General features: G+C 40.1%; 1 protein-coding gene across 3 annotated transcripts; it reads right to left on the bottom strand.

The window, feature by feature from the left end:
* Positions 1-1,842: 1,842 nt before the first annotated feature.
* Positions 1,843-19,428, bottom strand: rab11fip4a (RAB11 family interacting protein 4 (class II) a). Of its 3 annotated transcripts, none has more exons than XM_031739727.2 (15): positions 19,066-19,428; positions 12,028-12,115; positions 11,483-11,571; positions 8,653-8,798; positions 8,390-8,512; positions 7,848-7,982; positions 6,910-6,945; positions 6,581-6,689; positions 5,977-6,080; positions 5,609-5,749; positions 5,120-5,201; positions 4,751-4,888; positions 4,473-4,619; positions 2,920-3,063; positions 1,843-2,839 (listed from the first exon to the last, which is right to left on the bottom strand). In XM_031739727.2, exons 1-15 carry the CDS (start codon positions 19,216-19,218, stop codon positions 2,723-2,725), a joined length of 1,752 nt encoding a protein of 583 aa, XP_031595587.2. In that variant the 5' UTR covers positions 19,219-19,428; the 3' UTR covers positions 1,843-2,722. The 3 variants fall into 3 exon arrangements, with proteins under 3 accessions (XP_031595587.2, XP_031595586.2, XP_031595588.1); XM_031739726.2 differs by having other exon boundaries at positions 1,845-2,839; positions 8,390-8,551; positions 19,066-19,425; XM_031739728.2 differs by lacking the exons at positions 11,483-11,571; positions 12,028-12,115; positions 19,066-19,428 and adding an exon at positions 9,239-9,556 and having other exon boundaries at positions 1,848-2,839; positions 8,390-8,551.
* Positions 19,429-19,480: the final 52 nt, after the last annotated feature.

Below are 19,480 nucleotides of genomic sequence, written 5' to 3'. Positions count from 1 at the left end.
AAGCAAAGGCTTCATGTAGTTACTGACATTAACATTTGGAACTACTACTGAAAACCGATATAAAAGCATATGGTTCAATGTAAACATTCGGCTGTGTTCAAACAGCTAAATTAAAGGGTTAGAAACGCAATCAAATGATCACAAGAACTGAAAAGTTGAGTGTCACCAGAAAGGCTTACATCAGCGTTCATGTACTGTGTAGCTATCTACAATCTCTACAGAACAACTACAGGGTGGGCCATTTATATGGATACACCGTAATAACATGGGAATGGTTGGTGATATTAAAGTCCTGTTTGTGGCACATTAGTATATGTGAGGGGGCAAACTCCTCAAGATGGGTGGTGACCATGGTGGCCATTTAGAAGTCGGCCATCTTGGATACAACTTTTGTTTTTTCAATAGGAAGAGGGCCATGTGACACATCAAACTTATTGGTAATGTCACAAGAAAAACAATGGTGTCCTTGGTTTCAACGTAACTTTATTCTTTCATGAGTTATTTACAAGTTTCTCTTTGTTCACAGCCATTGACATGTCGAAGAGGTTAACACGTGAGGAGCGGATCGAAATTGTGTTGATATCTGGTGAACGCAGTAACCGGGTCATTGCAGCAGATTTCAATGCAAGACACCCTACGAGACCACCCATCTCCCATGCTACAGTTAGCAAACTGCTTGCTAAGTTTCGTGAAACTGGTCCAGTGTTGGATTTGCCAAAATGTGGACGCAAGAAAACTGTCACTAATGAAGAAACATCAGTGGCTGTCCTAGCTTCATTCAGCAAGAGCCCACAGCGTAGCACTCGCCGCATGTCACTGGAGAGTGGCATTAGTCGAACATCCCTTTGGTGGATATTAGCTACTCACAAATGGCACCCTTACAAACTCCAGCTACTGCAGCATCTCAACCCAGATCGGCGCACAGAATTTGCAGAATGGGCAAAACAAAACTTGGAACAGGACCCTCAGTTCACGCAGAAGATTTTGTTCAGTGATGAGGCAAACTTTTATGTGAATGGTGAAGTTAACAAACAAAACCACCGCTATTGGTCTGACACTAACCCACATTGGATGGATCCCTCCAAGACTGTTGGAACAACAAAAGTGATGGTTTGGTGTGGTATATGGGGTACAACGATAGTGGGTCCATTCTTCATCAATGGAAACCTCAAGGCCACTGGATATTTGAAATTGCTACATGATGATGTGTTTCCCTCTTTATGCACTGAAGCTGGCACGTTCCCTGAGTTTTTCCAGCAAGATGGTGCACCACCACATTATGGGTGCCAGGTCCGAGCATTCCTAGATGAACAGTTTCCTGGAAAGTGGATTGGTTGTCGTGGGCTGGTTGAATGGCCCCCAAGGTCTCCCGATCTGACCCCCTTACACTTTTATCTTTGGGGTCATCTGAAGGCAATTGTCTATGGTGTGAAGATACGAGATGTGCAGCACCTGAAACTACGGATACTGGATGCCTGTGCTGGCATTTCTCCTGCGGTGTTGCTATCAGTATGTGAAGAGTGGGAGAAGAGGGTTGCATTGACAATCCAACACAATGGGCAGCACATTGAACACATTTTATAAGTGGTCAGAAACTTGTAAATAACTCATGAAAGAATAAAGTTACGTTGAAACCAAGGACACCATTGTTTTTCTTGTGACATTACCAATAAGTTTGATGTGTCACATGGCCCTCTTCCTATTGAAAAAACAAAAGTTGTATCCAAGATGGCCGACTTCTAAATGGCCACCATGGTCACCACCCATCTTGAGGAGTTTGCCCCCTCACATATACTAATGTGCCACAAACAGGACTTTAATATCACCAACCATTCCCATGTTATTACGGTGTCTCCATATAAATGGCCCACCCTGTAGTTTCTGATTTTACTACAGAAACGGTTCACCTTCCCATTTTATTTGCTTCACTTCTTAAATCTTAAAGCTGTTTTCTGCTCGGTGCCTGTAGGTGAGTCAAAGACAGTTGTCCAAATTACATAAAATACAGGAAAGATGCTTTATGTACTTTCAAACACACAGTGATAAACACCGGTGGATAAGATGAAAATGGCAAAGTTGCTCTACAGTGATTCCTTATAAAGACGCGTTTACTTCGGGTGGATGTGGAGACCAGCTGCTGTGGTAATGTACATACATTTGTGTGCAAGTGTCAAACATTCAGAATGTTAGCTGCAATGTAAAGTTGTAATCCTTTAAATTTTTGTGACATCAGATTCTGATTGTACCCAAACTAAAAACTGCCCATTTACTGCATTATCAGTAATTTGTGGTAAGGAGCACACATTAAAATGTGTTACCAGATTCAAAGCGGTCACACATTAAAGGGATTAAATATCCAGGGTTAGTGTCACCCTTTACTCTCCAAGTAAAAGCAATGATACCCAAAGAGTTGATGCTGAAATGCAGGAAAGCTTTAATGTGAACTGTTTGCTGTACTGCAGTTCACCAGGAAAAAATATTTATGTCCGCCAATAGAACATTTCCTGCATTTTGTACTGCAGCTTAAGATTTACATCTCACAGGGGGGACCAAACGTGCACAATATCTGTGAAAAAAACATCATTGAGTGAACAATGCAAATGTGTTTGTCTGTAGTGTAAACAGCTCCATCAGCTTCAGCTAGGACAGGAATCTTATGGATTACAACTTTACGGACTAAAGGTAATCAGCACAACTTCACTAATACAAATGTGCATTGTGTTTAATTCTTGATCTCCAGGATGGAAGGATTGTGGTCGAGAATGGCCAAAATGATTTTGTCCATGTACTGCCTCAGACGCAGGTTGATCTCCTCCTGCTCCTTCAAAGCATCCACAAGCTGAGAGAGAAGAGGAATGCATTACAAGCGCAGTTATATCAAGAATAACCGTTTCATCCAACCAACAGTAACAGACCAACCTCATCTCTGGAAGCGTTGTCAATCTCAGCTGCCAGGCACTGGGCCTTGGTGTGACAGGAGAACAGGTTCTTGGCCTCGTACAAGCTCAGACTGAGAATCTGAGCGTTCAGGTCGTCGTTTTGATCGCGCAGCTTGTGGTTCTCCTACAGACACAAAGAGAGAAGGTTTCCTTAGACCCAGTCCTGACTCGATGTGTGTGTGAATTTGAGAAAGCAGTGAGCTTTAATGAGAATCTCACAAATATAACTGAGCCATATCCATTACATGTGATTAGGACTGCCTGCCTTTGACTGTGGGTGCATGTCTCACTCTCCCTCCAAACATCACACACACTTGGGTTTCTCTTCAATTTTTCTGAGTTGAAAGGAAGATTTTTACTTTATGAAAATATTGTTTTAATTATTTAATCAAGTATGAAACCACCGCTGACCAATGCCAGTTTGGCAAAACTTGGTATTAACAGGGAAATGCAGGGTAGCCCAAATGAATGGTCATTACCAGTGATGGGAATAACGGCGTTAAAAGTAACAGTGTTACTTTTTTCAGTAACTATTTTTCAACACAGACTGTTGAAGCTGTCTTCAGCTTACTGGGAGCTACGGGGGCGAAACAATCGCACAAGTGCTGCTGATTGGCTGGGGAAGAATAGTCATGGTTAAACCAATCACATGACCAATTTAAGATGACATAGCAAATCCTAGTTAGTGTGTAGTGGATAGTTTTGTTGTGTGTGTCAGAACAATGAGGCGACTGCTGAATGTCACAGTTGCTGCCAAAAAACCACCAAAGGGTGATAACAGTGTAAACTGTGTCTCCAGGTAGAAAACAGGACAAGTGATACACCTCCTGCTGTCAGGCCTGCAGGTATCAGGCCTGTGATGTTTTCCTTTATCTTATAGTGAACAGAAATTATTTTCGCACAAATAGTTTGTGTGGCATCTTATTTGATACAGAACACCTGATTGTTCTGTAAATAGTTTGAAATGGTTAATAATTTTTTTTTTTTTTTTTTTTTTGGTAAATAGCTGCATATAACTTTGTGATTTGCAAAACTTGTGCATAGATTTTTAAAGTTTACAATTTATATTTGCATTTCAAGTTATGAAAATGATTCGTTTGTGGTTGTTACAGTAAAAAATGAAACTTTTTTCAACTCTGATTTTATGTTTTTTGTCTGATTTCAGATCAACATAAACATAAAAGTTTGAAACAGAAATCGATGTGAGAGCAGTTGCGAAATGGAGCGCACGTTACAGGTGGTCAGAATAGGACTTTTACACAGCAAAGTAAAGTTAGCAGGACTGAGCGGTCCATCAGTGTATCAACACAGGTTTGGGAGTTCTCTACTTCAGTATGCTACTTGCCAATACACATTAACGGGGCTCAAGCAGCTCCTTTTTTGGATATATGCAAGTTTCAAGAATTTATTTTTTGTGTGGATTAAATAGAAATAAATGAAATGACACAAATCTGACCATTGTGGAATTAAAAGTAGAAGAGAAAGTCTTTAATGCAATGAGGAAGAACAAGGATGAGTGTGTTCTGTGTGGACCTGTTTCAGTCTCTTCACTTCATGTTCCATTTCCATCTCCCTGGTTTTGGCGTTAAACTCAGACAGCCCCTTGCCTTTCCCAGGATGTTCCATCTCCAGTTTAAACAATTGCAGATACTCGAGCTCTCGACGGAGATCATCAATCAGCTGCTGACAAAACAGTCGGTCAAACACAACTCTAACATGTTCCACATTAACCTTTTCTTATCTTACCTGGTGACTACAGCGGGAAATGACGTTATTTTCATAGAAATGATTGCCTGGGAGGAGTGTCTCACCTCCTGCATGGACTCTTTTTCCTTCTGAAACTCATGGCGGTTTTGCCAGAGCTTGTCCATTATCTTCCTGTACAGGTCCATCTCATCTTTCAGCCTCAAACTAGTGTCCTCCAGTTTGTCTGTCACCCTCTGCTTCTCCTGCAAAAGAAACAAGTCAGGAAACAGTGGCTGAGAAAAATAACCACTCATGCTTTTATGATACATGTAGGAAATTACGCAACATTTGAGATATGGAAACCTAGCAGCAACCAAGATCAGTACAGACAAACTAAAAGAAAAAAAGCTTGTCAGGGTGAAACTACTCATGAAGTTTATATAAAATAATAAAAGGATTACATCATGATGACACAGGAAGATACTTCAGCATACCTGATCCATTTTTTCAGTCTGAGACTTGAGTCTGCACACATTCAACTTCATCTCTGTATTCTCTTCTTCTAACTGCTGTAACCTTAGGGTGAACAAACGCAAACACAGCTTTAGTTTGGTATCACAGGTACACCATTGAACTTTAAAAGACATGAGTAAGGCTAGGTGTTTTTAAAGTGCCAGAACGCTCACTGTCTTTGATCAGCACAGCAGCTTGTAAAATTGCGCTGTACATTTCCTTATTTCCTGTCACCTCTTAATAGCAGGCAACGTCAGGGTAAGGTAACAGGGTAACAAGGGTAACGGCAGTTTCATTTCAAAAGACCTATAGCCAATCAGCGTCTGTGGTAGTTTATGGTTACAGAATACCTGCCTTAATAGCAGATGTGTAGTTGATCTTGTGTCAGAGCCAAATCTAGCAGCAGCCTTTTTAGGATTTGGATTATGGGGGAAAAAACTTCCCTTCAGGTAAATTGCTGGTTAGTTTACCTGTTACAGAGCAGCTCTATCTCCGTGTTTCTATCTCTCTCCATCTTGGTGTAAGCCTCCCGGTGTTTCTTCACCTCTTCTTTGAGACTCTCTGCAGACTTTGTCTCTGCATCCTTCACCTGCTCCTCTAGCTCATGAACCCTTGGAGGCAAAAACACAGAGGTCATTCAGACAGGTACAGACTAGTTAGCTAGAACCAAAATACTGCACAGGTTTATACAAGATCTGTGGACTAATTCACATCACATATATCTCATATCTGCACCACATGTAAAGAATGATCAAACAGGTGCAATTAATGTTATTTGTGTGAAAATAAATACCACGCCTTTTTGTACAGGAACCAAACCCAGCTCAAGTATTCTTACCTGTGCACAAGGTGGGTGTTGTCATGCTTGAGTTTAGACTTGAGGTCATTGTTGGCCAGACTGTCACTTTCCAGTTCTGTCACCTTTTTCTCCAGGTAGCTGACCTGAGTGACACATCACACAGGTAAGGCCTAAAGGTTAAAGAGCATCTTCTTCATTTGCATACAGACATTCCCAGTACGCCTCTACACAGCCTGTTGTTAACAGGAAATTAATCGCCTGTTTTAAATTGATCCATCCTCCTACACACTAACACTATTTTCACCCACCACACAGACTTCAATTTATTTCAGCATTGTTTTTATTTTTCATTAGCTAAAACTAGGCTGCTGCTTCACCAGTTAGACTCTTAGTTTGTGACAGTAGTCCTTGTTCTGCTCTGGAGATGTGCTATGAACTAGAGGAGCTGCTCGATGTGCTGCTGCACCAAGCTCACCGACGCTGCATGGCAGACCAAATCCACCACTGTCAGCTTCAGTTCAAGTCAGCAAAGTCTAGAAACGCACTGGCAGGAAGCTGATCATATTAGTCCATTACTTATTTATCACAAAGAATTTGTGGAGTACCACCTTATACCAGTCTTATGGAATAATTATGCGTTTACTTTCTCTGTGATGTCAAGGTCACAGGAGTCGATACTGTCTGTGAACAGATCCTCTGTGCTGCTGCCCTGACTGGACCCAAACACACTGTGATTGGCCTGGAACAGCTGACTGCAGGGAGAGAGCAGACACCCGAGAAACAGGAGACATTATCTACAATATAAACATCATATTTACACTGCATACACATGTAAATCCTGTATGTGCTTTGCATTAGTGTTTACTACCACCATGTTCTTCAGTGGCTGCTTTTTTACATTGTAATGAGCACAGATGATTTAGAGCAGCAAGAATTTAAAAAGGTGCTTTGGAGGAATGTCAGGTCACTCACCGTCCAAATGCTGTGCTGGAAATCTTCCTGTTAGGACTGAAAAAACAGGAGAGGAACAGAGTCACACATACTGACAGTAACACAGGCTTCAACTATCCATTTTAATAATCCAAAAGCCCTTGCTACAACTCTATTTGCTGGTAGTAAAATTAGTGCAATGACACCTGCTTTCATTCACACAGTGGTTTCAAACCATGTTCTTCTGTGGTTGCCGTACGCTACAGTTTTAACCACAGTCAGTGTTCTTGTTTCAGCTGTATTGCTGTAGCATCGCGCACAAGACACAAAAACTCACAACCAGTCATCCCGCCCCATTGGGATACAGTTGCTATAGCAACAACTCGAGCTCACCCTTTGATGTGGATGCAGCATCTGATGCCAAGAATGAATAAGAGGGGATTTAGCTGGATGTCTAAGAGAGCTAATCCAAGCTTTGTTACATTAGGGCGATGCTGAGGCAGCAAGAGTCATTTCACTTCATTCCTTCTATCATTATCAATAGCTCCAAAAAATAGATAACTGTACAAATGTGCTATACTAACTGGTAAATTAAAGCTTGATCTTTTAGGCTAAGCTCTCTCCTCCCTGTCTGCATTAGTACTGATGCTACACCATCAGTCTTACAAACAAGACTGCAGCGTACATGAAACATCTCTATCTAAACCCAGAGGGTCGAATCCACCGTTTTCTCACTGAAAATGAAGGCCTCATACTTGGAAGCACTTCCCTGTCTTGAAAGGGTAATCAGGTGTTCCACGGCTAGCATGGTAGCCACGTTGGTCCTCTTGGACCCGGGGTTCAAGGCTGAGCAGTGTGATACTCCAATGATGAACACACACCATTTTTTCTTTTTTAAAAATCTGAAATTCATTCAGTCTTAGAATGAAGACAGTTCCAGGTCACTCCCAGAAATGAACATCAGTGAATGTGAGCTCCACCTGTTGGCCTTGAGGTTTCTCAGTCGAGCCTCCAAGTCATTGAGTAGATTCACTTTCTTGCAGCACTGAGAACAGTAGATGTCCAGCAGCTCACTGTTATACAGCTGCCGCATCTTTTGAGGGGTGTGGCCAGCACTGGAATTATAAAGAATGAATTGATTAATGTCCACATATATAATCAAATATAAATAAGAAAATAAATAAATAAGCAAGTAAAAGTCAGCTTCTCGCTGTTAGCAACACATAGATATTTGCAATGTCTGCAGAGCATATTGGCATGCGTCAATGAAATGTCTTCCAATCTCTACTTTTTCAAGCCATGGTTCAGAAAACTTGCAGTACTGTCTAAAACAATGCACTGCTTTCAAATCAAACAGGCCCATTGTTAACAGTCCTGTGCTTTTGCCTTTAGGACAAGCAAACAGCCAAAAAGTCTGAGATTTGTCTTTTTCTGCATGAAAACTGTGTCTTAAGATATGTTTGTATGTAATTCTGCGTGTGCATATGATTAAGGGTGTGCTTCCTTATCATCAGACACCAACCTGGAGGGAAGCGAGGATCCAAGATCTGAGAAACCATTTGTTCGTGTTTCTTCTTCAGGGCAAGGGCTGCTGGGAGTAAAATCTACATCCTCCCCTTCACCGTAGTCTTCAAACTGCTCCTCTCTAGAGATGACGGACGCAGACGCTGAGCCAATCAGGCGGCTAGGGTTGCATTCCAAAACAAAACAATAAAAGAGCAAACCCACAATCAAAAGAAATTCTAAGCCTTCCTAAAGTCCCAACTCATACTGGTTATGACTGACCTGCGTTGCTGTGTTGGGTGAAGTGAGTCAGAGCTGTTGGCATTTTCAGTGCTGCTGTCCATGTCACACTCGCCATCAGCACACGTGCTTTCCTGGTAGGACCGTGTACACATGATAATCGGAGGACCAAGCTTTGCCTCACCATTCTGAACATACAAGCAAAATTATGTGAATTAGGATTCACAACTGAACTTTACAGGACTTCAGAAATAGAAGTAACAGTCACATTAGACACTTCTCTAACTTCATCTGCATATTTACCGACTGTCAGTGCCAACACAAGGCATCGCTTCATACAGTAGCAAAAGAGGACAAATTGAATTATAAGTTCACTTTACATTTTTTTCCATTTCAAAGCAGAAAACCTTGAGTTCAAAATCACATTCATCACGCAGAGATGTTTACTAAAAACAAATGTAAACAGTTATTCAAAGAACAGTTAAAATCATGCATGACATACAAGTCCTATACAGTGTCTATTCACTGATTACACTGAACATAGACAACGGCTCATCAGCATCTTAATATATAGTTCTTAAAAATAAACATTTCAAATAAAAAATGCCAAGATTATAATCTTGCTTACAAGGAAACTGTCATGAACCACCGTGTGTAAAAACACAAAAAGGTGAAGAGTGGCAAAGAAACACAGCTGAGAATAATCAGGTAATAAGAGCGGCAGGAAAACTGAACCTTTCAAAGTAAAGGCAGGAAGTAGCTAAAGGAAGAAAACAGGCCAAAATACACACACAATAAGGTAACAAAAGGCAAAGACAACTACATATAAGACACGAGGAGCCAAAATAAGCTCAGGGTCACTAGTAACTAAAACTAAAAACTAAGGCAAAAATGACAAGACTTAAATTACAAAGGAATTAACAGCAACAATACAAACAGAAAACTAAATACTATCAATAAAAGAAACCTAATACAAAGATGACCTCAAACTAGAAAGAATCCCGCTGCATTTAGACGAACTCAGGAATAAGATCCAGGAATGTCAGCCTACATTTATTAAAAGGCTATTTAGAGAAATCAGTCTTGCCTTCCAGGCTCATTTTAGCAGTTTTAATAAAACAACTGAGTTTTAAGGGTTAAACCGTAGTTTAAATAGAAATTTAAAAATGTTTCTGCTTATAATTTACTGTTGTTTCAATACCCGATCACATACTAACAGTATGAGAGGTACAAACTCAAAGAATTTCCACGACAGATGTTTAAGTTTAATCTCAAGATATTCAAGATGACTTTAATTGTCCAAACACTGGATATTACTAACAATATCCAATGTTTGGACCTTTGTGATTAGCATTAAGGTTAGCTTTAGGTGTGAGCCAAACATTTTCCCCCAGAAATCACTAAAGCAAAGAGGGGAGTTTAAATCAGCGACACAAAGCGACGGCTTTAAGAGAGAAACAGCAGCACAGCCGGTATTCTGACCTGCTATCATGATTTGTACAGAATATGATGAAGTTGTATTTGAGGTAGCCTCTTGGGCTGATTTATCATAGGGGAGTTAGCGTGCCCCAGATACGTATATTATTAATAAATCATGCTGCTGTCTGGCTTAACCCCACTGTGGTACCATGACAAGGTCACACCCAAGCTCTCTTTCACACACACAAAGTCAAGTTTCTCATCATTACCAGTAAAAGCAGTGGCTCCATACTCTGTTTTTACTTAAGATTTTGCTGGACTGTGGAAGTACGTTCACATATAAAGACACAAGACAGATATAATATGGCATCTGAGGGACTGCTACCCACCTTTCACTCATGAATTATACACATTTTTGTCTGTGATGAAGAAGTGTGGGAGCATATATATATATATATATATATATATATATATATATATATATATATATATATATAAAAAAAATAACATAATATAGTCCAATGCAGATCCACACACAGCAACACCACATAAAATTAAACACAACTTTAAGCCTTCTGCCAGTCTGTGTGCTTTTCCTTTATTGGACTAATCGTCTCTTTCAAAAAGTTAGAAATCAGTTGGTCTGACACATTCGTACAACTTACCAAATAAGTGTGGACACCATCTCACTCATCTCCAATACAAAGTCACAAATCACACTAATGAGTGTGTATGTGTGAATGTATGGCATCTGCTCTGGTGGAGCTAAAAACAAAAATCTACTGTATTCCCAGTGCCTGAAGGCTCAGTGTCCTCAGAGCGTAGACACAAATAAATACGACTGCAGCTCCAGCAGTAATTTAGAAAGCACGGCGATGCTTTAGCTGGGACAAAACCACACCTCGGCTCTCTCGCTCTCCGTCTCGCTCTCGTCTCGCTCGTCCTCTTGTTGCTAAGCAACGATCCAGTTAGGCTAATCTCTATGAGGGACATAATCAGCCACGTAAAGCAACATACATTTCACACAGTAAATTTATGATACAAAAATAATTGAGATATATTTAAGGTAGATGCTAGAAACCAACAGCATTATTAGAGCTGTATGGAAGCCCAGCAGTACAGGTTTGTTTCTGAAAAGTCAGTCACTGTATCACATTTTTGACACTTCATCAGTGCCTCGTGATTTTCATTTATTATGAATATAAATCAAAATCTTAAGAAACACTGTTCTAAATGAACAGTTATCTATGATCTTAGCTTCACTGCTGAATTATTGCTGTTTCACTCCATGTAAACAATGTCCACTTTCATCCTGACATCTGGCATATTTACAAAAACAAAAAAGGGGCTTATTTGCAGTATTAATGGAGACGGTTCAGGGTGTGTTTTCACATCATGCCACAGAATTATGTGCCAGAAATTATGAGCACCATTGAAGATCCAGTCACTGTACCTGGTATATATAGCCATTGTCTGTGACAGATGGCTGGCTGGAGGCATGGCTGCGAGGACCCACAGTCATCTTCATTATTTCTTCACAACCTAGGAGGACAAGTGTGGGGAGGAAAGTAAATAATAAGAGGGGAAATAACATGAGCAGCAGACTGTTTCCTCTGTAATAAAACCAGTAAGAATATTTGTTCTAATTTGAGCTATGTGAATAAAGTGGTATCATCTTCAATGTTTACATATTTCATTTTATAATATCCAAACTCTTTTTGTCATTTTCAAGGTAAAATGAGCCATGTAGCATTAGAAGAAGAGTATGGAGCAGATTGTTTCCATTCTGACAGTTACATGAAAGTGCTGACAACACTGTGATGTCTGTATAAACAACACAAGTGTGAAGTCAGCAGATGTTTGTCTTAGCTTAGCAAGAAAACTAAATAGAAGAAAACAGTTAGCCGAGCTTTAACTAAATGTGACAAGGTTACGAAGTTACAAAGCTCATACATCTTCTCATGACAGAGAGCAGGACAATCAAAGTCCATGTCTCACCTTTGATAGCAAACACTCCGTGGCAAAAGTCTTTGAAGTTGATTTTCCCATGAGCGTTAGGATCCAGGTACCTTGTCAACTTCTTCACCTGCAAGACACAAAAGTAAAGTCAGTCTTTTCTAAAGGAAACCCACTTTACTAAAAACACAGAAGGGTAACTCGTACCGTTGTTAACTGACATCAGCAAAAATCTTAAAGGTGTGCATAGAAAAATATTAGACGATTCACACAAGTACATCAACCACGTTTTACTGTTAGAGGCGTCTGAAGAGACACCAGGGTCCAGTTTCACAAAGACTGCCTGTAACTATGGATTACATAAACCAAACAGCCAGACTTCACAAAGAATTTATCCTAGTTTTCTGAAAAAAATGGCAGACTGAGTAAAAGTATCGAGTCCCTGTTTTCCCCTCCAGAAGATGCCTGTCTTACAGCAACGGTAAATACAGTAGGAAACATCCTATTGCATAAAATTAATAATAAGCTGCACAGCTGTTAGTGATGTCCTTAGATTAGAGCTGTTTTTTTCTCCCATTTGATCTTGATACATGAAAATGAAACTTAAAACACTTTTTCTATTTATTTGTATCTACATTACTGAAAAAAATAAAAAATATAAAAATTTTATTAAAATAATTGAAAATCTATGTTGTAAAGAAAAAATTTCCTGGAAAAAAGAAATTATCTGGGATGTTTAACCTCATATGCAACAATGAGTGACAGTACTACTACTACTACTCTGATATAGACTATCAGCCTGTCAGAGTGGCCCCTTGGAGGCTCAAATGGAGTGAGACCCTCCCTCTGACAACTAAAATCTAAAATGTGACAAATTTGTAGTTTTATTTGTAAAAGTATGGAAGCCCTTAGGATCGCTGTTCTGTTGACACAAAGATGAAAAAAGTCAAAAGAGGATTATAGCTCCGGTTCTGGAAAGTGGAGGAACTACTATGTGAAACAGGCTTTGATCTTGCGCTCAGCTTTCTCAGCGAGGATAGAAAAGATGAAAATAACCAGTTGAGAGCTGAGGGTATACTGTGGGACAGGTTGTGTTATGTCAGCATCTATAGAAGCACAAGCGGACACGTCCTGGAGTTCAGTGTCACGTTATCACAGAGGATTAAACGTAAACGTCAGCAGCTGTCTAACCGGTTTGACTTCAAAAACCTGAAGACTCTTTAATGTCACACAAGCAGAAACCAGATACTACGAACCTCTTACAACATTAGAATTCACAACTTTAATCCACAAGACAAAAAAGGTCCATCCAACGCCAACAAAACTTAATGCATGTATGTAATAAAACCATGACAACAGTATTTTGTACAAAACCAGAAAGTGGCGTCACTGTGGATCTGACACTCACAGGACGGTTAGACAGGAGAGAGCTTCAGGAACAAATACTCAAAACAGAAATACAGACTGCAGCCAACAGGAGCACACTAGAAATGCAGCCCACTTGAAGAATGTCACTGACTATAACTTACTTTGGCATCTTTAAATTAGGGTTAAAACTTTTTTTTTTTTTTTTTTTTTTTTTTTTAAATTAGGTGGGTTTTTTTTATGTAGTCGGAAAAATGTGAGGAAAGTTAGACCGAGACCACAAACCTGACACAATTATCAATAATTTAATTTTACCTCAGGGTAACGAGGCTGCAAGCTCAAACTAATAACAAGAACAAAGGAAGACAACGAGAGGCTACTGGGGAACCAAGTCCACACGCCATGACATACACAGAACACCCTTAGAAAAATATAGCACCTCATTGTACTTACAGGTACCTCGATCTGTCACTAGGGACTGCTGCTGCTTGGGGCACTTTTAGCTTTGCTGCCTGTACCTTACAAAGATAAGTTTTCATTCATGTACCTTCATACAGTAGTACCGAGTACATTAAAATAGTGCAAACGTGCAAAATATAAAAAAGTAGAGCTGGGCGATATAAGATTTTTTTCATATCACGATATGTTTTTTTCATTTCAGACGATAACGATATATATCACGATATAAGCCAAATAACTATATTTGTAAGATTTAAATGTGCCGTTGCTCACAAGTAAAATGTGAAATAATCAGCAGCTTGTTTTGATTTAAATATTTATTTCCCATAATAAGTTCAACAGGGTAGATGTACTTAAGGAACATGAGACTTCAGTTTCAGATAAATAAAGGCAAATATTGCAAACTACACAAAACGCAGCCGCTAAAGCGTTTAAGTTTCAAAACAGAAAAAACAAAACAGACCACTAAATTGTCAATTCCACTTAGAAACAAAATTTTAATTCTAAAAATAAATCTTAGTTTGTTTTACAGAAGAACAGACAAAATTGACTAACTTTTGTCAATATCAAATAAACTGAGAACTAAAAGGAAATTCTCAATCTCTCCTTGTTGTATAGCTTAGCTTTTCAAACAGTTTTTAACAGTTACTTTAGTCTGACAAAAGCCGAATGACGGTAAATTGTGCTTTCGGCACAATTTACAGTGCGCGCACTCTGTTTTTTGTCAGACTTGAAATAGCCGAAATACCTTCACACTACGGAACTTCTGTGGCCTTTCCGTTCGACAATCTCTCCGGCATTGGAACCATCATCTGTTTTTTCTTCGGTAACCTTCGGTCACGCTCTCGGTTGATTTTTCTCTAGTCGGCACACTCATTTCCTCCATTACCTGGGCAGCCCGACTGGCTGCTTCCCAAACAAATACACATGTGCGCCTTGACAGTTGTGCTGTACGTAACAAGTCACGTGAGGTGACGCTGCGGCTGTGATTGGTTCGGTTCTGCGCTGCTTAATTTGGATTGGCTGTTCTTTTTTTTTCCTTTTAAGAGGACAAGAGAGATGAGGCCTATCGCAATAGTTAAATTTTTCTATCGAGAAAAAGTTATTTCGCAATACATATCGTTATATCGCCCAGCTCTATAAAAAAGTAAAAGAGATGGAAATGTAGTACATCAATGGCTAAAGAAAAGCACAAGAAGCTAATAAACTAAAAGGATTCATATTAGGCTTATGGATGCTGCTTTTAATTTCCCCAAATAAAAGCTCTGAGTGGAGTGCTCTTTGCCAGCCAGCTCTCATATCTCAGATTTGTGTGTTTCACAAACATTTAACAACACAATACATCAGCGGTAGACCTTTCCAATTGGTCTGCAAATTGTTTTACCATACAGTGACAAGATAATTCTGCCAAAAGGGAAAACAACATATTCAGTGTCAGGCTTTCAGCCAGGAAACGTATTAGACCCAGCGACTGCGACAAGAGAGACCAGAGGGATTCTGTGCTAATAAACGTCACACTTGTTTCACATAGTGGTGTCCATCTACTTAACATGAAATGTGCAACGCTTCAGAGAGAACAGTGAGAGGAGGGAAGAAAGTAACGTCTAAATATAGAATAGAAAGCTCACCAGATCCCAGTTGGTCGTGTCCACATTAAAGCGATGAATAGTTTAGTCTGCCATGTTGAGTGGACATAGATGAAAAGATATCAGGTGTTTTTGTATGTATAAAAAGAAATCAACAGCAATGAATTATTGGTGGCCTATGTATTAAAATGAGCATGTTTTGCACGTATTGCATTGAAAAGAATAAACCAATCGTTTTGGGTCACGCTGAATAAAACATGAAATTTATTTTGTAAATTCTGATCATTCTAATTGTCAAAAAGAGGATAACTCGAGTATATTCAATAACAAATCATTAACGAAAGCATGCATATTCATAGTAAGACCCATCTCTCACTCATTACATCTATTTTCTAAAGACCAAAGTGGCGATGACAGAAATGCTCATCTCTATGCTGTTAGTGCCTCTGGGTGTTACTATAGGTACATTCTCCTTTATATTATCCATGGTCAGAAGCAGATCAATGAAAACGCTACATTAGTGTTGCATGCACATACACTCACCAGCCACTTAGATAAAGCTGTTCAAACTGAACATCAGTGCAAATAATCTGATCAGATCGAACGGCAATAAAGACAGCCTGCTTGAGTCCTAATCAAGTACCACAATGGGAAAGAAATGTGATTTAAGTGATTTCAAACATACAGGGTTATTTGTGCCAGAAGGCCTGAGTATTGGCATTACTGGGATTTTCCCACACAACCATGTCTAGCTTTTACAGAGAATGGTCCAAAATATCCAATTAACAGGGTCAGAATGCCTTGTTGATGCCAGAGGTCAGAGGCCAGACTGCTTTGAGCTAAGGAAGGCAATGCTAACTCAAATAATCACTTGTTGTAACCAAGGCATGCAGCAGAGCATCTCTGACTTCACAACATGTCAAACAGTGAAGCAGGACAGCAGCAGCAGCAGCAGCAGGTCAAACTGGGTGCCAATCCTGCCAGCTAAGAACAGGATACGGTTCACACAGACTCACCAAAACTGGACAGCAGAAGATCAGAAGAATATTGCCTGGTCTAATCGTGACGTTCAGATTGTAGGCTCATAATTTTGTATAAACAACATAAAAGCATGGCTCTATCCTGCTCTGCCTTCAGGTTGGTGCTATTGGTGGTTTAATAGTGTGGGAATATTTTCTTATCACACTTTGGGCCCTTTAGTAGCAACTGAGCATAAATCCTACATTGTACCTGAGAGTTGTTGCTGATCATGTGCATCCCTTTATGAGCAGCAGAATGTAACACGTCACAAATTTCAAACTGGTTTCTTGAACATGACAGGGAGTTCACTGTACTTAAATGGCCCACAGTCACCAGACATCAGTCCAATAAAGCATAGGATGGGGTCGAATAGGGGATCTGTAGCAACTGTGCGATCGTGGCTCAAGAGCTGGCAGTTGCTGGTTCAAGCCCCGGCTCGGACAGTCTCAGTCGTTGTGTCCTTGGGCAAGACACTTCACCTACTGGTGGTGGTCAGAGGGCCCGGTGGCGCCAGTGTCTGGCAGCCTCAACTCTGTCAGTGCGCCCCAGGGCAGCTGTGGCTACAATGTAGCTTGCCATCACCAGTGTGTGAATGACTGAATGTAGTGTAAAGCGGTTTGGGGTCCTTAGGGACTAAGTAAAGCACTACACAAATACAGGCCATTTACCATTATCATGTCAATATGGTGTTTCCTGCAGCGTGATAATTCTATGCCATGCAGGATTAAGGGAGTTCTGAAAGCAAAATGACATCCAACCCAGTAGTAACGAGGTATACCTAATAAAGAGGCATGCAAGTGTATGGTTGAAATGAGCACAATAGGATTTGTTTATTTTAGATGATAAAATATAAAAATGTACATCTTTTGCAGTAAATTTCTACACAAAACATACAGAAACGTCTTCAAAAATATGATGAAATAATACAGGATGTGTGTATAACCCACGATCCACAGACGCTGCTGGAACAAACAGAAATGCAGAGCTGCTGGTGTACTCATGAGTTGTTTTGAGCAGCTGAGCAGATCATTTAATTACTTAATAATCAACCAATCCACTTGCGGAGATCTAGTGAAGCTCCCGTTCCCATGGTGACAGAGCACAGAGATGAGTGGAAGTGCACGAGGGGAGGAGCGACATGAGGAAGTAGCTTCATTTTAGCATGGCTGAGCTATTTTTAGTGATGTGTCCTGGGTTTTCAGCCACTGTTGCACTTTAAAGCAAACTCCACAGTCACATGCAGACATCACTCCACCTTTTCAAATATGTAAACTCAATCAGCAACAGACTGGAAACACTTGCAGACTAAGCCCACTTAAAGTCATCAGTTATTATTTATATAGCTTTCCTATTTATATAAAACTGAACAACAACAACAAGCATATTTCTAAATAAATTGAAGATATACACTGTGATATATATATATATATATATATATGGTTCGGGACTATAGCCCTGCTTGGGGTTATTATCATGACACAGAAAAATCATCATCCAATATGGAAAATTAAATAATTCTGCTACAGAAAATATTAAATACTCTTTGATAAAATGCTACATCACTTCACATATTTGGGGCTGTAATAAAATGTTACAAAGCATCACATTTTTCATTAGCTCCTCCCTGACAGCTCAGCGGGTCAGAAGTATGACAAAGACATGGTGCATCTCCAGGACCAACCCTTTAAATGATCAACTCTGACCACTGAAGCAAGGCTCATCGTTGGTTAACCACAGTAACTATGTGTGGAAATCTACGTGTGGCTTGACTTTCTGGCATAATCCCCCTAAACACGCTTGTCCCAGGTGTGGACATGTTGTTTAGCTGCAGTGAAGGTTTCAGGGGGACATTTATCACAGTGTTTTAGGAACAACACAAACATGCTGATATCTGATCTTGCACACAGAATGTAAAGCCATTTCACTTTGTATGTTTCTTATCAAGGTTTAAATGACAAATGAAATTCTTCACTCCAGTCTAAACATTCACACTGGAGAACAAAGCACTGCTCATGATCCTGCATTTGCCCACTTTCTTCTATTAGTACAGTCAGTATCTAGGATAATATTACAATATTGTTTTTAAAATAGCCAAACATGTTTCTTATGCTGACAAAATCAGAGCACCTGTATTAAACAATGTATTTTATGACGCTGCAAAAATCAGAAGTAAAATATTTCAGAATTGTTTTTTTCCACACTGACTTTACACAGCCACTGAGACTGATGTATTGGTTAACCCCTATTGGTTAGGGGGGATTACAGAAGACCTTCCTCAATAGTAAAACGTGTAGCTATTAGCAGTAAAGCTGCATTATTAGGCTTTCTAATTTTACAGGCTCTAATGCCCCCATTGTGGTCAGTCTTCAGCTTTCCTTATGTTGTGAGGCTGGAACAATTTAACTCAATGGGAAACGCAGGACAAAGCATGTCAGCCCACACCACCGAGGACGACAAGTCTCCTGTAGCCTGTCCTATGTCATACCGCAGCAAATAAGCTGCTGGCACCTTTAACACACCTGTGACTGTTAATAAGCAGGACAGGTTGTCTGTTGTTAAAAGCTCCACGTATTACAGATTCACCATATTGGAAACATTATATGAATATGAATGCAGATGTGCTATTTATCCTTGTTACCCAGTCTCTTACCTCGTCTCCTTGACCGAATTGAATACCGAGGTCCACCAAGTGCTCCACCCGGATGAAGCCGTCAGCATCCTCGTCACAGACGTCGAAAACCTCCTTGAGCCTCCTCAAAAACTGTAGGAGCTGTTCTTGTTCGGGAAAGGCACGTCCTTCCATTATACAGGCTTCGTGCTGTACACACACACACAGCTTATATTCTAGTTTTCCTCAATCAAACGGACTGTAAGACAACGACTGCGACGGTCGCCATCACCATCCCAGCCTTCAGCTCCGCCGGACCGACTGGTACCGCTACTGTTATACAAGCAGCACGGCACGCTCAAGAGGCGCGAGGCGTCTCGGAAGTATGCGATGACTTACGAGTTCGACACGAGGCATTACGTCACAGGCCTGCTGCTTAATTCATAATCCAGGTGTG

This window comes from Oreochromis aureus, linkage group 4 (genome assembly GCF_013358895.1).
Source record: "Oreochromis aureus strain Israel breed Guangdong linkage group 4, ZZ_aureus, whole genome shotgun sequence".
In the NCBI taxonomy this organism is placed as follows: domain Eukaryota; kingdom Metazoa; phylum Chordata; class Actinopteri; order Cichliformes; family Cichlidae; genus Oreochromis; species Oreochromis aureus.
The sequence above is the reverse complement of the archived record's forward strand: the minus strand, read 5'-3'. Positions and strand labels throughout refer to the sequence as shown.